The sequence below is a fragment of the Actinia tenebrosa genome, unplaced genomic scaffold (assembly GCF_029948245.1).
Source record: "Actinia tenebrosa isolate PJP-AT-01 unplaced genomic scaffold, QUT_ActTen_1.0 PGA_scaffold1__47_contigs__length_23844297, whole genome shotgun sequence".
Classification (NCBI taxonomy): domain Eukaryota; kingdom Metazoa; phylum Cnidaria; class Anthozoa; order Actiniaria; family Actiniidae; genus Actinia; species Actinia tenebrosa.
In genome coordinates, this window is record NW_028292578.1 from 2,036,095 (window position 1) to 2,050,407 (window position 14,313).

General features: G+C 37.5%; 3 protein-coding genes across 4 annotated transcripts; 1 reads left to right on the forward strand and 2 right to left on the reverse strand.

Moving 5' to 3' along the window:
* The first annotated feature begins 2,972 nt into the window (after positions 1-2,972).
* Positions 2,973-4,407, forward strand: LOC116297759 (orexin receptor type 2-like). The gene has a single exon (XM_031706047.2). It carries the CDS (start codon positions 3,187-3,189, stop codon positions 4,288-4,290), a length of 1,104 nt encoding a protein of 367 aa, XP_031561907.2. The 5' UTR covers positions 2,973-3,186; the 3' UTR covers positions 4,291-4,407.
* A 98-nt stretch (positions 4,408-4,505) lies between these two features.
* On the reverse strand, positions 4,506-8,960 carry LOC116297760 (uncharacterized). The gene is made up of 9 exons (XM_031706048.2): positions 8,793-8,960; positions 8,520-8,633; positions 7,961-8,240; positions 7,528-7,656; positions 6,994-7,105; positions 6,185-6,319; positions 5,803-5,889; positions 5,658-5,719; positions 4,506-5,265 (listed from the first exon to the last, which is right to left on the reverse strand). The coding sequence occupies exons 1-9, from the start codon at positions 8,841-8,843 to the stop codon at positions 5,237-5,239; spliced, it is 999 nt and encodes a 332-aa protein (XP_031561908.2). The 5' UTR covers positions 8,844-8,960; the 3' UTR covers positions 4,506-5,236.
* A 378-nt stretch (positions 8,961-9,338) lies between these two features.
* On the reverse strand, positions 9,339-13,052 carry LOC116297753 (uncharacterized). Of its 2 annotated transcripts, none has more exons than XM_089033379.1 (10): positions 12,782-13,052; positions 12,185-12,232; positions 11,859-11,945; positions 11,522-11,587; positions 10,997-11,053; positions 10,873-10,920; positions 10,162-10,233; positions 10,018-10,083; positions 9,643-9,677; positions 9,339-9,551 (listed from the first exon to the last, which is right to left on the reverse strand). In XM_089033379.1, exons 1-9 carry the CDS (start codon positions 12,888-12,890, stop codon positions 9,643-9,645), a joined length of 588 nt encoding a protein of 195 aa, XP_088889505.1. In that variant the 5' UTR covers positions 12,891-13,052; the 3' UTR covers positions 9,339-9,551. The 2 variants fall into 2 exon arrangements, with proteins under 2 accessions (XP_088889505.1, XP_088889504.1); XM_089033378.1 differs by having other exon boundaries at positions 9,340-9,551; positions 11,859-11,948.
* Between the last annotated feature and the right edge of the window lie 1,261 nt (positions 13,053-14,313).

Below are 14,313 nucleotides of genomic sequence, written 5' to 3' on the forward strand. Positions count from 1 at the left end.
TTATATTCATCTGCTCGTGTGCACCAATGTCCTTGCCCCATTTACCAAGTGCATATGACTTATTTTACGTCTTTTTTCTTTTTACAGTGTTGACTTAGGCCCCGTCCACACTATGCCGGATAAATTTGAATCCGAATTTTTATTTATTCGGTTCCATTTCGAAAATTCGTTTTCGGTGAAGAATTGTTCTGGATTCGCCCGGACTAGTGTGGACGGTAGGCCTAACCGAATAAATAAAAATTCGGATTCAAATTTATCCGGCATAGTGTGGACGGGGACTAAAAAATCTCTGTTTCTTCAGCTTACGACATTGCTAATTTTACAACGACGTTCCCAAAAAGGCAACAATTTGGCAGCACGTTCTGGAGTGAATCGCCTCACAAAATAATTGGTTTATATCGGTTTTAGTTTGTCATCTAACCAGCTGACATGAAATAATTGTATGGTTAAAAACAAAGTATATGATTATTTAACTTTTGTAGTTTGAGAGCCACTCGGTTCTCAGCGATTTTAGTTACTGTCATGTGTCGCCCTCATGAAATAAAGTCTCTATACTAAGATTTCCTTTTATGTTATTCACAGTTGTCACTGACAAAAGAGGTCATTCGGAAAATCTAGCTGCCATACTAAAGGCTGGTTTTCACTAGCGACATAAGCGACAGAAGCAGAAGCATAAGCATGAGTATAAGCATAAGCACAATATCGTTATGTTCTAGTGTAAATGAATGTGACGGAAACATAAAAACAATAGGAAGTTTCCCGTGAAGGGGACTGAGTACGATAATTTGATTGGCTTACCACCTTGTGCTTCTGTATGTTAGCGACGGAAGCATAAGAATCTGGTTTTCACTAGCGACATAAGGACGGAAGGAGAAGCATAAGCATAAGAAAAAGGAAACCTTCCGTTCCTTCTGCTTATGCTTCCCGTCGATGTTCTGCTTCTGCTTACGTCTCTGTTTTTTGATTTTCACAGGAACATAAGACGTCTTACGCTTCTGCTTCTGCTTCCGCTTCTGCTTCCGTCGCTAGTGAAAACCAGGCTTAATAGATTCTTATAATAGACCCCCTTGTATTGAGTAGTCCCGAGAGAAATTGTTCTGGAGAACAAAGCAATGGATTGTTTTTCTGCATAAGAAAAGTCGGTCTATATTGTTTTGTCCCCCAGAACGATTCCTAGATCCTCTAGGAAATCAATGCAAGGGGTGTTTACGAAATCCTTCCCACTCAACTGATTTTCTTACGTCAATTTTTTCGATCCTTCTTTATTGAATATCAGCGTGCGCAAACCGATACGGAAGCTCCATCTGTGGGAAGGTAATTAACTATTCCATTTTAGTTTTTTGTCTTTGAAATGTTTGTCGAATCTGATCAGCTGTGATCGCTCGTTCAGCTCATCACCCAAGAACACTGTGCCAAGGGCAGATCCTCACGAATGGGAAGCTTTGCAAGATCTAAATGCCAGGCTCTCTGTGAGCTGTAAGAGATTATCAGGTAAATCTTAGGTGATGGTAGAGGGCCGGTGGTTGAAATTTCTTTACAATCATGTAGTTTATTTATATAGAAACTACCATGGCAAGTGTTCTTGGGGTGCAACTCAAAATCCCTCCAGATATAAATATAGATATAAAACAGCCGCCATGTTGGATGATCTAACAAGAGAAGTTAACGAGGAATGCTTTGTTAACGTCAACCAGCATGGCGGCTATGACGTAACATGCACTCGAAAAATATGGCTTTAGCGGCTTCGTCAAGCACTTTGCTTGGACGGGATCTTCTCTTGATAGTAATTTAGCAGCTTTTTGGATAAGATAGACGAGTGTGCAGACACGATAGAAATAGAAAGCGTTATTAACGCCGGATTTCCAGTGTAACAAAAAGGATATTTTCTTCTTCATATGATAATGAATGAATGTGAATGGAAACCTGAGCGAGAAAAGGTCAGTAGTAGCTTGGGTATCAGGCCCTATCCCAAGGGCCCTTGAAGTATTCCAATCTCTCCCATTACCCCTCCCTAGTGAGGAACAATAGTACAAACTGCTTCCGTGTCCGGAAGAGAAATACCGTAATGAATTAATCTAAAAAAAAAAAGAAAAAGAAAAAAAGAAAGAAAAAAAAAAAGAAAAAGAAATCTACAAAGCTTTTCGCTGTCGTATCACAGCGTGGGACAATCACAACAGAGCTAGGCTCCAAACTAAGTGAAAGCCCAAAGATCGAATTAGAATTTAGGAGTTGATTTTTGAGGAGCGAAGAAAACCCGGACAACCCGGAGAAAAACCCTCGAAGCACAGGAGAGAACCAACAAACAACTCTACTCACATACGACATCGACAGGACTCGAACTCGCTCCGCATTGGTGAGAGGCGGCGCATTAGCAGCGCACGCCACCCGTGCTTCCCATAATCAAACAATTAATTGATCTGTGGCAGATAATAAGATTGTCTTCCATATCAGAATCATTTACGGTACACAAAAACACGAATCAAGTAACCTACCACTATATAAAGAATTAAAATTTTTGTTTAAAATACAAAGGACTGCAATTTGTACATATAATAGGACTCCATGCTGTCCAATTAAGAAATAATTGGACGAGGAAAATTCCGAGGACTGACAAAATTGGATTAGGCCGTAAGCCGAGTCCAATTTGGCAGTCAGAGGAATTATTCGAGTCTAATTACTTCTCGATTGGGGAGCATGAAATCCCATTACTTATTAATTATATAGCTGCCTAATTAATTCCATATCAACAAGACCTGTCCAATTAATGAGAAGCTGTATAATTATATCAATTAATGGATCTCTGTTGACAAAATGTTGTCAGTACATTATTATGAAATCATTATGCGTTATAATTTGCGGAAGGGAATGTTGACGTAAATGGTTGAACTCCTCGAAAAAAGGGCGACCGGTCTCCTTCTTAAAATAACCGCAAAAATTCCTAAAAAAAGGGATCAGTTTCGTTTGGTGTTTTAGTGTGTTTTTATTACTACTTCATATCACGCAGTTTGAGTAGTAAAAACATACATAAGAAACGTCTGCACCATTATTTACTCGCTGTGAACCATTAATCAAGCCATGAAATCTAATTCTTTCACACTGTAGGGGTCTAAGAGTTCAACAATGCTTATAATTTGATCAAGATGAACTTCAACACATTAGTGTACAGGAATATTAACTTGTGCAGCGATGGATGGTCTAGAAAACTCGTCTCTGTTCAACGCATCAAAGAGTTTGGCTGGCCCAGAACATAAAAGTTTCATCAAGGAACCCTTTCCTATTACCGTGCTGAGGCTGGTTTTATTTGGGGTTATTTTTCTAACAGCTTTGATAGGCAATGTCGTGGTGTTCACCGCACCGTGGAGGAACAAGCGCCTACAAACATTCAGTTATTCTCTCATTAGTTGTCTCGCTTTAGGAGATTTGATCAGTACTCTTGGTTTACCGTTTACTCTAGCCACAGAGCAACTACATTCCAACTGGATCTTCGGCGAGTTATTGTGTCAAATCTTGAACCCAACCCAAGTGGTGTGTGGTATGGTAACTACCAATGTTTACACTGCTATTGCCATTGATCGCTTTGTTTCCACTGCTTATCCTTTCAAAGGCAAGCCAAAGGGGACAGTAACATGGTTGATGCTGGTGATAATCTGGCTTTCGGCTATCCTTTGCTCATTACCAGCTTATATAACACGGAGATTGGAGACGCTCACGATGAAGAATGGTCGTGACTTACACTTGTGTGTGGAAGTCTTCCCTGCTTTAAGATACCAAAATGTCTACTCGGTTTTTCTTTTTCTTGTAAACTATGCTATGCCTATAATACTCATGGGCATTCTGTACACAAAGGTGGTTATTTTACTACGCAAGACAAAACAAAACAGAAGGATAACCGTATACCACACTACCAGAAAAACCGGATCCCCTGGTGGAGCTCACAGACAAGAAATATTTCTTTCTAACACACGCGTGGAAAGAAAATTCATTCGCATGGTGTTTATCGTCATGATTGTTTTTGTACTTTGTTATTTACCATACCAAGTGATGTTTCTATTGATGGACTTCAAGGTAGCAACAGAATCGGAATATACCTTTATTTTGTTTGACTACGCGTATTTTATCACGTGGATACCAAATGCTCTTAACCCTATCTGTTATGGAGCCATGGACAGGTTTTATGCGAGCGCATTCGTTAAATTGTTTGCTTTTTTTAGACGCAGAAAAAAGGGAAAGAATCCAGAATCAAAGAACACGAAAAAGTTTGAGAAAGAAGAGGTTCTCTTAGAAAAATAATGCAGAACAATGTGAAATTTGAAGGGGTTCTTTTAATTTTGGAGGATTCGTAGAGCAAAGAAAGATGATTACTTTCAACACCCAGAATGTATTGAGCATAAAGGCTTGAAAGGTAAATAAAGCAAAAAAAAAAAAAAAAAAAAAAAACCGCTTGGTTTTACATCTAAGTTGTACAATATACTGCTAATATTAGAAAATTAGAAACACTACTTTTTAAAATTCTGTTCATCTTTCGCAGCACGCATTTGTTCTATACTTCGGCTTCTGGTAAAAGATAATCGTGCCATATACAACCCCTAGCTTGAATGAAAAGCAGTCCTATACTCGATTTAAATATTAGGCAGTCAAAAAGTGGTTTAAAATAACGAGACTTCATCACACGGAGCAATTGAGGTTTTCTACTGGTAGAAGCGTTGACAGCTATAAAGACACTTGTAGACACCACTGTTTTTCGAAAAAAAAATTGCGCTTCACTGGCGGAGAGCATTAGGTCAGCATTGTCGCTAGTCTCCCTCGCATCCGTTTTTAGTGTCAAATATGCTGCGCGCAACCGAAGTTGGACATACGGCGCAATTTCGTGTTTACGTGCCGTAACAATTGTCCCGTGTGTAAGAATCTCTTCCCCTCAATCATGCGGTCCATGTACCACTTCTACATGGTTATAATCTCTAAAATGTAAAGTAAAACTGAACGAAGGCTATGAACATGTACAAGAACTGTGCAAAGAAACATTGATTGGAGGACAGTGAACAGCGGCAATGTTAGAATAAATAGGATTGCAGCATTTGACTTATATAATATATCTGACTTATAACTATTAATGGCATCTATCTTAGACAAAACGTCGATTGGTTTATTATATAAACAGGTTTTTAAATCTTACTGAAAAACATAGTAACTGATGGTTAACCGACTGGGCCTGAAGGCGTAGTCTCCCTGACGTAACTTATTCATCCTGAATGACCTGCGGTAGATCTTCGATAATGAACAAAAAAAAGAAGATAAAAACACGAAATCAAGACTAAGGATATTGTGTTATGATAATGTCTTTTTCGAGCTTGCGCGAAAAACTGGTAACGAGTGTGACGCGCGCTGAATCATGGGGCTGTCTTAGTGGTCGCCATTTTTCCAATAGTGCAGAAAACTTGGCAAACTCTCTTGAAAAACAGACAGAAAATCAAAGTAAATGACTCGATTCAAAAACCTGTAAAACGAAAAAGACAATTGGCGTTCGCTAAAGCACCCAACAATTCAGTCCTCAGTACTCGTTACCAGTTTTCCGCGCAACCACGGATAGGCCGATCTTAACTTAATAATATTCGACTCTGACAAGTCGTAAAAAAGAAAGATGGACAAAAATTACTTACATTGCTCTCTTGCCAAAGATACAGGGTCTGTGACGACCACAAGTTTACTGGACAGCTCTCGTCTGTTAAGTGAATAAAAGAAAATTTAGACTCAATGAGTAAATTCAAGGTAGAAAGAAGCTTTAGAAATAAGTACATAGTTTACCTCATAAAAGGTTTACATATTTTGACCAAGGCTTTTAGCTTCATCTCTGGTTTGTAGAAAATGAGTTTTTCAAGCTTTCCGAGATATCTGTAGATATGAATCATTTGTGCGCAAAAGTTTTCTTTTTAGATATGCATTTTTAGGTGTCCATCGACTATTGCTACAGGCTGTACAGTTCATATACTCAATATACCTCGTACTGACTTAGAAGTGAAGACAAGTGATCAGATATGCTAATAGGTTGTTTATATATTCGCACCAGTGGGTCCAGTGAAAATAGTATAGTTTCAAGGATATATGGAGTGCACTCTAAGATCTAAATTAGGATAAAACTTATGACGCATACAGAAATAAGAAGAAATTCAATGAAATCTAGGCTAACCTATCGCGCAAGCTGCCATAGAGCTTGGTCATCCACTTGAGTTTCATGCTGTGAGACTGTGATACATCGAGACAGCGGTACACCAAAATAAAGTGGCTGCCATTGGTGTTCTCTGCTATGAAAGCATCGGTGAACCTTGGAAATAAGTAAATATGTTTATGGGTATAAGTACTTAACAGTTTCAGCAGATCTGTGGAACTTTTCAATTGGTATTATTGATGCCATGCGCTGTCTCTTAATGCTGTGTAGTCAGCAAGCCTGGGGTCGCGGGTTCTCGACTGACCCGGAAATCAACATGTGAGTTGAGTGTCGTGTGTCAGTCGTAAATATAGTAAATATAGTGGTAGAGTGCATTCAGTCAAACTGTTGAATAGTTGGATAAATGTATCTAACTTAGATAACTATTTAGTTGACGTCACCTAAAATAGTAAAAGCGCGCCAAATAACGGTCAGGATAATCCGGGGGGTTGTTTTACCAGAGAATGAGTGAATAGGCATAATAATAATAATAATAATAACTTTATTTAAGTCTCTATCTTCTAGCCGGGCACAAGTACCCTACTAATCGGGGAGACACACATACATTTGTATCATCGTTTCTCCCCCTGATCTCAGTAGCGGTTTACTCGTAGTTTCAAATTTATGTGAGGTCAGCTAAAATATTAACTAACTTATCTAATTTAGGTGGCGTCAATTATTCAACAATTTGACTGAATGCAATCTAGTGATTGTGGAGTAAACCTCACGAAAGAGCTAGGTCCTTACAGCGAGATATGTTGATTTTCTAGACACAAAATCCAGAAACTTACGTTAGAAGATTATCCAACTGTCTTAGAAAAGTATCATGATCGCCAACCACGTGACTCTGGGGTGCTTTCATTGGGTCAACATATATCACGTGGTGGCCACGAGAATTCTTTCCTATAAGAATATAAAAATGAGATACATGAAAGTATTACGAATAAAAAATCTTGCTTCTTAGGTTCGACGCAAGGGGAAAAAAGAAAGAACGATAGCACAAGTGTGTGCAATGGTGTTTCAGGAAGTCACGTGACTTTTCACCGAACTTACCACCGACCACTCGCTATACGAGATTTTATGAGAGAAAATTCTCGTTTACGGCAAACGTGAAACGTCAGTTGACCATTAAAGAATTCTTTAAAGTTAGTGAAAAGGAATCGCAAAAGTCTCCAAGTAGTAGATAAACAAAAGAATACTTGTCTTTGTCGAGAAAGTTTGCAAAAGGTAAAAAGAAATGTAGGGAAACGATGAAAACGTGGTCACGTTTGCCGTTTGCGGGAAGGAAAAACGGGAATCTTAACCTGCCTAGTAGTATCTCTTACCTCCGTATGTAACGAATCCCTCGTAAGGTGATTTGGAATTCTTGCTGTCCTTGTCTTCTTCTTCCTCGATTGAATGTTTACTCTCAATTTCTGGCTCAGGTGTGACTTTTGGAGCGGCATGCCCTGGCACTAAAAGGGAAGACAATCTCGTTAAAATTGTCAAAAAACTGAATTTTTAATCCATTTAGTTAATTACGTTTTGCCAGAGTAACATTAAAAAGATAATGATAATAATAATAATAATAATAATAATAATAATAATAATAATAATAATAAATAAAATAAAATGAATGATAACCACAACTGATAAAAATAGCATAACCTAAAAGCAAACACATAAACAAGGAAACAAAATGAACAGAATATGAGGGAAAAAAGGAGAATTAAAAAGACGAAACAAGGAGCAAAGGTAAAGATAATTTTGTATTCTTACGACGAAATCCTTGTTTGAGAACATTAGAGATCTTTCTCCTGATACTGTAAGACGTTTCTGTATTCTCTTCTTCTTCCATCTTGCTTTGTACTTTGCCTTGTTCTTTGGTACCATTTTCTGGTACTGCAGAATCTATCTTCTCTTTGTGCTGGTTTTGTACCTGTCCAGTACACTCGGTCTCTTTTCGCACTATTTCGATAGCTTGTTTGAAGATTTTTTCCAAAAACTCTTTTATAACCTTCTCTTCTTCTACTGTTAACACGATTCTTTCTTCCTCTGGCTGGACAACGTAAGAGAAAAAAACAAAAAAAAACAATGATTAATACGAGCATTTACGAAAATACCACATCTGTATCAGCTTACAACTTCGACGACAATTTCTAGCTTATAGCTTTTGATTACGCTATAAAAATAGTCTTAACTTTTAATAAAGGCAATCATCTACATCGATAAAAGTGCATGAGCAATAAACAAATGATAAAGCAAAATAAACTAAAGGATATCAAAAACATTGTGAAATAAGATTTAAACTTATATCAGTCAAAATCAGTCGCCATACCACATCGTTTTCTGTGTCCGCCATTTCTTTCTTCATCATCACCATGACATGTTCAAAAATCGATTTTAAGAATGCATCAACCGTAATTTTTTCTTTTTCTGTCAATACAGGTCTCTATAAAAAGAAACAAATAAAACAAGAATTCAAAGAAATATCGTAAACGATTAATGAAACATTTTACCTTAAAATTTAAGGCTGTCCAGAAAATAAAATTTAGTTAACTGAAAGCATGCTTACAAAACACTCAATTATAGAAATAAAAAGTTGGTTTACCTCATATTCTGAGTCCTCAGACTCAAACCCAGCATCGTAGCTTTCTTCCATTGCTTTATATTAGTGAATAAAGTGTCAAAAAAGCTCTAAAAATCTAAAAAAGTTGATCAAAGATAGAAAAATCTTCGGCTAGTTTTGAACAACGATCAGCAAAGACCAGAAAGAGGCTCCAAGACCACAATGCACCGAGAAACGACTAGATTTTATTGACCAACTTTTTACAAAAATTATTTTCATTTTATTTTCATTTAGTTAAAGCGAAATAATGGCACGAGAAACCCTAAAAGTATGTTTTTTGGATTGGTTATAAGTAGTACTTTGAGTCTCCAAACAAGAAATGTTATTAATTCGTTCCCAAAGGTGGATGGAAGATGCAAAGGAAATCAGTTGAAAGTAAGTTAAGATTATTTGTTCCTCAGTGCTTAAAGTTTATTTTCTATCAAATCATTATACAAAAACTTAATTATTGATATTTAATTGGATTAACTAAAACTTAAAATATAAAATAATGAAAAATAAACAAGCTTTAGCTAAACTAATACCGCCTTTCGTACGAGATTATTGGATAAAATAAGCTTGTATTTTGTACAAGAATATATTCTTATTGTTTATGAAAACATATAACAATGACACTAAGTTTATATAAAAATGGTTATACAATGCACAACTTGCTTCTTCTAATTTATCTCAGTTAAGTGACGTTGTCGATGAGCTTCGCAACTCACGCGTTGGCCTCAGAACACACTCACACCAGAATGTCTGTCAAAATAAACGGAAGGCAAGCAGTTTTTTATCAGTCTGTCTTATTAGTGTAAAGCTATTACATGAACTAAATAGGCAGATCCAATACCTAATAAAGTCTTGGGCCAGATCTTTTGGCGTAATCTGTTTAAAATGAAAGCAGAACAAAACTGAGTTTAGAATAATAAAGCCAAAGCGATTGTGTCCGCCATCTTGGATCTTGTCAAGTGATTGTTGTCCGCCATCTTGAATAGCAAAATGGAGATTCCAATTCATTAATCCACGCTAACTGAAGATGATCGTTTATATTAAGATATAAGGAAAGCTTCGGTTCTCCTTTTTTCTGTTCGATGCCATCCAAATGGAAAAAAATTGACCTCAAAAATCTTTCAAATGTATTCAACCCTGAAACGGGTACTTGGCTAATCTAGGTCAGGGTGTGGCTAACTCGCAGATCCTTAAATCAGAACAGAATTCAACTTACATTTTTTCAAAAGGTCAATCACTTTGTCTGGAATCCGTTCTCCTCGCTTGCTTTTTTCTTTTATTTCTGAAACGCAAACGAAACATTGCTTCCTAAGTTACCACAGATATGCACTCATTTTAGTGTATTGTTTTCATAGCTTACTGTTTATTATCTCATCCATGAGAATGGCAGTCATTATTTCCTTCTTCACCCCGTCGTTTTTATCAGTCGATTCTGTGACAGGAGTTACATGAAACAAAAGTAAGATTAGTTTAAGCCGGGTGGGAAAGCCAAAGAAAAAACTTTCAATATCTTTTCTTTAAACTTTTAAAAAAAGTTTCAACATAAAGGCAGTATCTATTTTTAATAGCCAACCACCCATCAATGCATACAGTAAGCGATCAGAAAAAAAATTAGACACCTTCAGACGAGATTTCCTGGCCAGAAAACGCCAGGAAATCAGTTGAGTGGTGAACAGAGCCCAATAAATCTGTATCACGTGACAAATCTATACCACGTGACAAATCTATACCACGTGACAAATCTATACCACGTGACAAATCTATACCACGTGACAAATCTATACCACGTGACAAATCTATACCACGTGACAAATCTATACCACGTAATACAGTTCAGTGCTGGCTCACTAATAAAATGCGTCTTAACGATACCCCAGTTTCGAATTCTCTGTTGCACAGGTAAGCCTTGATTTTTGTATAGAACTTTTTTAAAATATTCATGTGTTCCAGTGAAGGTCCGTGGAATTTCAAAGTGTTCGCATTGTTGAAGTAGTGCATTCCTTACTTTATATTACCGTTGATATTCGTGAATACTTGTACACTGAACGAGGCTATCTGAAATGATACCAACCTAGCCAGGTGCTTTCCAGTTTTTTAGGCTGATCTTCACGGTTTTTTTCTTTTAAGAAAAAAAAGGGGGGGTTAGATAATATTCAACAATCATGACACATTTTAGGTGCTTTGTAAATACTTACTGCCTTCCAGGTCTTTCAACAAATCTTCAGGAATCTTGTCCTTATCTTCCTCTTCCCCTGCAAAGGATAAGATAGGATAGGATAGGATAGGATAGGATAGGATAGGATAGGATAGGATAGGATAGGATAAATTACTTCGAGTTAAGATCTCAAACAACCTCTTTTGCTTCTCATTGATCTCGTCTTCACTTAGCAAAACACCTGATATTTTTAAAAGAGAATTAAATGGAAATAAGGGCACTCGCAGATTGAACTTGAATTTACTCATGACAGGTTATGCGGAGACCGGAAAACGATAGGCCTCCTTATCAAATGCCTCCACTCTGAATAGGGTTTTCAAATGTTCAAGTTTTCGATGCAATAGCTTAGCGTTTTCGATCGTTTCAGTGTGGACGAAAGACCAAAAGGCATCGAAAAATATGCGATGTCAAACAAAAAGGTATTAGTGTGAATGGGGCCTAAGTCGTGTTGGTCAATCTACCAGCAAGAAGCATCGACACATTTATCACCGTTTAGACTTCTTACCTTTAGTGTCCGTGGTCTTCTTTGATTCCTCGTCTGTAGCTGTTCCTGAAGCAAAGCCCTGGAGAGCTGGATATTCCGATATTGATAAGTGTATAATATCAAATACTGAATCTTGAACAACATAGTCAACACGACTTGCGCTTCAAACGCTTTATGGAGTTTTGAGGTGCTAGGCCAAGGGAATAGGAAGGGAAAGAGGAAAAGCCTTCAAGACTCAAGAAGCGAGGGCGTTGAAGGAAAGCAAAGAGGAAAAAATAGGGAGAAAAGATCTTCCTCTCCCCTCCCCCCTAACCCGCCCGCAAACCCTGTTTTGGCTGAAACGGGCCATTCTTCTTACCAAATTTATCAAGCGAATTAGTCTTGTCACCAGTTTCATCACTTGGCTTCAAATCTTTTAACAATGATTCTGGTATTTTATCCTCTTCTTCTGAAATGGAAACTATATTGTCACTATGAAGCATATTCGTCCAAGACTGGAGTTTGCGCAAAAATGAATAATTTTGTTTTGAGTGATCCAGATAAAGGAAATCAGTTTCCATCCCCCTTTTCTTCAGTAAGCTGTGAGTCGAGGTTAAAAAAGTAGGTCAGAATAGTAGATATTGGAGAGCCTCGCCGGAGCAGATGGAGAGGTCTTTGGAAAAACCAAACGACGAGATGACTCACCTGCATCTTGTTTTTGATTGTCACTCAGAAGGCTTAGGCTTGCGAGATCTGAAAACATTTAAAAATACGATACGGCGTTCAACTGACAGAAAAATTCCAAGGTACACGCCAGGCGGCCATACTCATTTCCCATTCCCCCCGCTCAGGAGCAAAGCAACCGAAAACAAGACTGCAACCCGATCGGGAACAATGAATGACCTTATGACCGACGTCTATATCATGCATTTGAATACTTACGGGCTGTAAAACCGTTACTTTATACCAATTTCAAAACATTTTATCCTTTATAGGAATACCTTGTTTTATATTTATTTTTTCGTTTTTCTTTTCAATTTGAAATAACTGTAGTTTCGTACTAGTAACCAACTAAGATTAAAACCTAAAATTGTTTAGTGTTTACGCCGTACTGTGTTTTATCGAAGCTTCATATAAGCGTTATGATTGGATTGGAGAGTGTTCTGGTATGTCGTGCCATGTATGTGCTATAATCATCGTGCTGTAATAAGTCGACAGTACCGTACTTTTCCACTCACTACAAAGATACTTTTAGACTGATCTATAGAAAGATAATGCGGTTGAAATATCAAGTTCGCTTACCTTTCTCCATCTCGCTCAGTTGGTCGTCAGTTGATTCCAAAGGTTTCGAACACGTTTGGATTAACATGAACGCAAGAATGACAAGAGCGAGCATCCATGGTTTAGACATTTTCAAACGATTAGTAAACAAGGCTTTCGTAGAAGTGTAGGGCAGTGGTAACGTCCAGTGCTTCTATACTTGGCTTTTATCTTGTCAGTTAGAAATTTACCGCTCTTGTATAAAATACCAATATCCAATCAGTGTTCGCCACGTCACAGGATATATAATCTTGAGGTAATTGGCTGTGGCCACACTTGGGCGTTTAACTATAGTTTAGCAGTAGTTTAGCTTAGTTAAATGACGTAATACAAACTATAGTTATACTCTTTCATATATGGTTAAACAACTTTGAGGTCACACATGTGAGGTTTAACCATAGTTACACCAAGAACGACTCACACTTCTGTGACTTATCAGTCAAAACACGAAAATGGCTGACAGAAGAATCTTGAGGATTATTCTCCTGTTATTCAAGCAAAAACGAAAAAGGACGAAATTTTTTATTATTTAAGGGTTATTCAGTCATCACGGCGATTTAGATTGCTTACTATTTCAGTTATCGCACCTTTACTAAGACGTAACCGATACTCGCAGAGTGTGGATCCTTCCAAGACCTCAGTTCTGGTTCAATTCTATGCTAAATGAGTGTGTGTATGAACATGATCCGTATTGGCAACAGCAATTTCGAATATCAAGAAGTCCAAAAAACCTATACCTTAAAGAAAAATGTGAAATTAAAGGAAAACACAGACTACCGTGTGCTACGTATACGTTTTGGAGGGACTGATTTAATTGTCCCTTTATTGGCGCGACATACTTATTCCACTTACACAAAATAACCGAACCTAATTGGTCATTTTTTTCTTAATAGAATCTATACCATGGGTTGTACCTTAGTTTAACTTGGTTTAAGTTCCATTGTTTTACCTTGACGACCAGCATAGCAACTAACAATAGTTAATTAAACAGAAGAGAGGTCACATTGGTTTTGAAGTTAACAATTGTTAGAATTGGCTGAACTATAGTTAAACGCCCCAGTGTGGCCACAGCCATTATGTCTGTCCTCACTGTGATCATTTTGAAAAAACATTTCAATCACATATCGGTGTCACACTAGCCAGACTAGCCGTTAGCGTCCTTTGCAGAAGTTCTCAGTAGTAGTGTTTTGATCTGGGCTGCTCTTCCCTAGGTTACAACAAAGACGCTAAAATAAAGTCGTAAATGTTTTTACTTCCTCCAGGGAAAGGTAAAGAAAATCTCATTTTGCTGCATTTTATTGCAAAGCAAATTCTTCCCTTAATCGATTGATGGGGATTGACGAAGGTCAAAGTTAAAACTATTTGAATTGAAAGATTTTTCTGATTTCCGTTGAACTTTATGGAGAGAGTAAAGATTACAGAAGATTGCATACAGTGTTTTCCCACTATCCGCGCACGAATTCGCGTACGATTCGACAAAGTGTTTCCATGACATTTGTCGGGGAATAAAACGT

Bases quoted from the DNA above. Each gene is read 5' to 3' on its own strand.
- LOC116297759 (XM_031706047.2), top strand. From the start codon at position 3,187: ATGGATGGTCTAGAAAACTCGTCTCTGTTCAACGCATCAAAGAGTTTG.
- LOC116297760 (XM_031706048.2), bottom strand. From the start codon at position 8,843: ATGGAAGAAAGCTACGATGCTGGGTTTGAGTCTGAGGACTCAGAATAT. The intron at 7,657-7,960 runs GTAAGAATACAA...CTTCCCTTTTAG, and splicing joins TCTCAAACAAGGATTTCGTC to TGCCAGGGCATGCCGCTCCA. The intron at 5,266-5,657 runs GTAAGTAATTTT...TCATTATCGAAG, and splicing joins ATCTTTGGCAAGAGAGCAAT to ATCTACCGCAGGTCATTCAG.
- LOC116297753 (XM_089033378.1), bottom strand. From the start codon at position 12,890: ATGTCTAAACCATGGATGCTCGCTCTTGTCATTCTTGCGTTCATGTTA. The intron at 11,588-11,858 runs GTAAGAAGAATG...CGGAATATCCAG, and splicing joins TAATTCGCTTGATAAATTTG to CTCTCCAGGGCTTTGCTTCA. The intron at 10,921-10,996 runs GTAAGTATTTAC...TTTTCTTAAAAG, and splicing joins GTTGAAAGACCTGGAAGGCA to AAAAAAACCGTGAAGATCAG.